The sequence below is a fragment of the Gossypium raimondii genome, chromosome 2 (genome assembly GCF_025698545.1).
Source record: "Gossypium raimondii isolate GPD5lz chromosome 2, ASM2569854v1, whole genome shotgun sequence".
Classification (NCBI taxonomy): Eukaryota; Viridiplantae; Streptophyta; class Magnoliopsida; order Malvales; family Malvaceae; genus Gossypium; species Gossypium raimondii.
The window spans coordinates 15,781,024-15,784,933 of NC_068566.1; the positions used below are offsets into that span (position 1 = coordinate 15,781,024).

The following is a 3,910-nucleotide window of genomic DNA, read 5'->3' on the forward strand; positions in this document are numbered from 1 at the left end:
TGGTTCCCTTTTCTTTCAAGTTAATTATTTCTTGACGGAATCTGCATTTATGGGGTTTGGCAAACTTTTACCATCCATCTCACTTAGGATCAAAGCTCCACCGGAAAAGGCCTTCTTTACAACATAAGGACCTTCCCAATTTGGCATCCATTTTCCTCTCAAGTCTTTTTACATAGGAAGGATCTTTTTTAGCACCAAGTCTCCTTCGCGAAATTATTTAGGGCAAACCTTTTTTTATTATAGGCTCACATCATTCGTTTCTGGTACATTTGCCCATGGTGAATAGCTCTTAACCTCTTTTCCTCTATTAGGTTCAACTGATCGTACCGAGATTGGACCCATTCGGCTTCACCCAACTGTAGTTCAGATAACACCCGTAGAGAAGGGATCTCAACTTCAATGGGTAATACTGCCTCAATTCCATAAACTAGAGAAAAAGGTGTTGCCCCGGTAGAAGTTCTAGCGGATGTTCGATAAGCAAGGAGAGCAAATGATAACTTCTCATGCCAATCCTTGTACGTTTAAATCATTTTCCCCACAATTCTTTTAATGTTCTTATTGGTCGCCTCCACTGCACCATTCATTTTTGGACAATACAGCGATGAGTTATGATGTTTGATCTTAAATTGGCTGCAAACTTTAGCTATTGTGCTATTGTTCAAATTCAACGCATTGTCGGATATGATTTTCTCAGGCATTCCATATCGACAAATGATCTCATTTTTCAAGAACTTGCTGACTGCTGACTTCGTGACATTTGCATATGAAGCAGCTTCTACCCACTTGGTAAAGTAATCAATGACTACGAAGATGAAACGATGCCCATTAGAAGCCTTTGGGGATATCGGCCCAATAACATCCATACCCCACATGGAAAACGGCCATGGAGAGGTCATGACTTGAAGTGGTGAAGGGGTGCATGCATCTTGTCTCCATAAATCTGACATTTATGGCATTTATTGGCATAATTAATGCAATCTCATTCCATAGTGAACTAATAGTATCCAAATCTCATGATCTGTCTGGCCATGGTAAAACCATTGGCGTGAGTCCCACAGATACCCTCATGGACTTCCACCAAAATTTTCTTGGCTTCCACGGCATCCACACATCTTAACAGTACTTGATCCTTCCTTCTTTTGTATAGCACTTCCCCATCTAAGACATATTCAATGGCTATTCTTCTCAGAGTTCTCTTGTCATTCTCTGTTGCTTGAGTAAGGTACTCCTGATTCTTCACATACTGTAGAATACTCTGATACCAAGGATGATCATATTTTCCCTCCTCCTCAATACTGAAGCAATGAGCTGGGGTTTTATAGATACTCATCTAGATAGGCCTCATTACCTCAAATCTGTTCACCTGAATCAACGAAGCTAGAGTAGCAAATGCATCAGCCATTTGGTTTTCCTCTCGTGGGAGATAACAGAAGGTGATATCGTCAAACTCATCAACCAATTCAAGAACCAGCTTTCTATAACTGATTAACTTAGGGTCTCTAGTTTTCCATTCCCCTTTGAGTTGGTATATCACCAATACGGAATCCTTATACACTCTTAGCATTTTGATGTTCCGTTCAATGGCTGCACGAATGCCCATAATACATGCTTCATATTCTGCCATATTATTTGTGCAATCAAAGTCCAACTTGCTAGCCATAGGGTAATGATCTCCATTCGGGGATACCAAGACTGCCCCAATTCCATTACCCGTAGCATTTGAAGCTCCATCGAATTTTAACCTCCACACGTGATCCCTTTGAGGATTTTCTTCAGTGTTTGCAACATAAATCAAGTCCTCGTTTGGAAAATCAAAGTTCACGAACTCATAATCCTCCAAGGCTCTACTAGCCAGGAAATCAACTATTGCACTCCCCTTTATGGCCTTCTGACTTACATATACTATGTCAAATTCAGAGAGCAAGATCTGCCATCTAGCCATTCTCCCGTTTAAAACAGTTGATTCTATCATATATTTTAAAGGATCCAACTTTGAAATCAGCCAAGTCGTATGATACAACATATACTGCCTTAGTCTTCGTGTTGCCCAGATTAAAGCACAACACAATTTCTCAATTGATGAGTATCTCATTTTGCAGCCAGTGAATTTCTTGCTGAGATAGTATATTGCCCTTTCTTTCTTTCCCGTTTCATCGTGTTGGCGTAATACACATCCCATGGAATTCTCAAACACCGTTAGATACAATATCAATGGCCTATCCGGACTTGGCGGTGATAGTACGGGAGTATTATCCAAATATTACTTTACCTTATCAAAAGCCTCCTGACATTCCTCATCCCAATCGCCCGGATTATGCTTCTTCAAAAGAAGGAATACTGGATCGCATTTCTCAGTCAATTGTGAAATGAATCAAGCAATGTAATTCAATCTTCCTACAAAATTTTGGACTTCTTTCTGAGTGCGTGGAGGAGGTAGGTCTCGGATTGCCTTCACTTTGTCCGGGTCCACCTCAATCCCCTTTGTACTAACTATGAAGCCTAATAACTTCCCTGATCTGGCTCCAAACGTGCATTTTGCTGGGTTAAGCTTGAGCTGAAATTTCCTGAATCTCAAAAATAATCTTTTTAAGACTTGAACATGCTCTTCTTCAGTTCTAGACTTTGCAATCATATCAGCAACATAGACTTCGACCTCCTTATGCATCATGTCATGAAACAAAGTCACCATATCTCTTTGATACGTTGCTCCCGCATTCTTCAATCCGAAGGGCATTACTTTGTAACAAAATGTTCCCCATAAGGTAATGATTGTTGTTTTCCCCATATCTTCGGAGTGCATCTTTATTTGATTGTATCCCGAAAAGCCATCCATGAAAGAAAATAATGAGTGGCCCGCCGTATTATCTACCAAAGTATCAATGTGAGGCAACGGAAAATTATCCTTTGGACTAGCCTTGTTCAAGTCCCTGTAATCCACGCACATTCGTACCTTTCCATCCTTCTTGGGAACAGGGACGATGTTTGCTACCCAATCTAAATATTTGATCTCTTGTAAGAATCCAACATTGAACTGCCTTTTGACTTCTTCTTTTATTTTTAGCACAACATCAGGTCTCATCCTCCTGAGCTTCTGCTGAACTGGTTTACAATCTTTTTTTATGGGCAGACGATGTACCACAATGCTAGTACTTAGCCCGGGCATATCTTGGTATAACCACGCGAAAACATCTTTGAACTCTCGGAGTAATTCAATGAGGTCTTGTTTTGTCTTTACGGTGGTTTCAGTTCCAATTTTCACCTCATTTCCTTCCTCTAGGCTCAAGATTTCTAACGATTCCTTATAAGGTATGTTCAACCATTCTTAACAAGTCTGGAGATATACCACAGTCTTCGTCATTTTCAAAGTCATGAGATCCCTCTAGACACATGTCTTGCTCAAAAAGAGGCTCCGTGTTAGAAGCAGCGTCACTCATGTCGTTGATATCTGAGGACCTGTGAGGGAATATATCAAATAATATACCAAGAATATAAATTTATGAATAATTATTTGTACAATAAGGTTACAAATGAAAGAATTATTTGGAAGACAATCAATCAAATGGAAAATATTTACTTGCATGAAAAGAATAAAGAATAATTGCTCGAAATGAATGTAAAGATGTATTTCATTAGAATAATGATATTCAGGCTCAAGCATATTTCACAAAGGATTTCCTATCATTTCCAAGCTAAAACAACAAGAATGTTTTGAGCATTACTCTGAATAAGCCCTAAAGACTACAGGGATTTCTTCCGCAATCTAATTGTTTAGTTCGCTCCCAGGTTCGTAAGGGCAGATCTCCAACAAGGCCTTTTCCTCCGTTGTTTCTATAGCGTTGATATGAACATTTTCCAACATTTCTTCAATGTCGTCGCTTCTGGACACTCCTCGCTCAGGGTGAATAAACCC

General features: G+C 39.7%; 1 protein-coding gene across 1 annotated transcript; it reads right to left on the reverse strand.

Annotated features, from left to right (window-relative positions):
• Positions 1 to 994: 994 nt before the first annotated feature.
• On the reverse strand, positions 995 to 1,942 carry LOC105781468 (uncharacterized). The gene is made up of 3 exons (XM_012606010.1): positions 1,711 to 1,942; positions 1,349 to 1,617; positions 995 to 1,243 (listed from the first exon to the last, which is right to left on the reverse strand). Exons 1-3 carry the CDS (start codon positions 1,940 to 1,942, stop codon positions 995 to 997), a joined length of 750 nt encoding a protein of 249 aa, XP_012461464.1.
• Between the last annotated feature and the right edge of the window lie 1,968 nt (positions 1,943 to 3,910).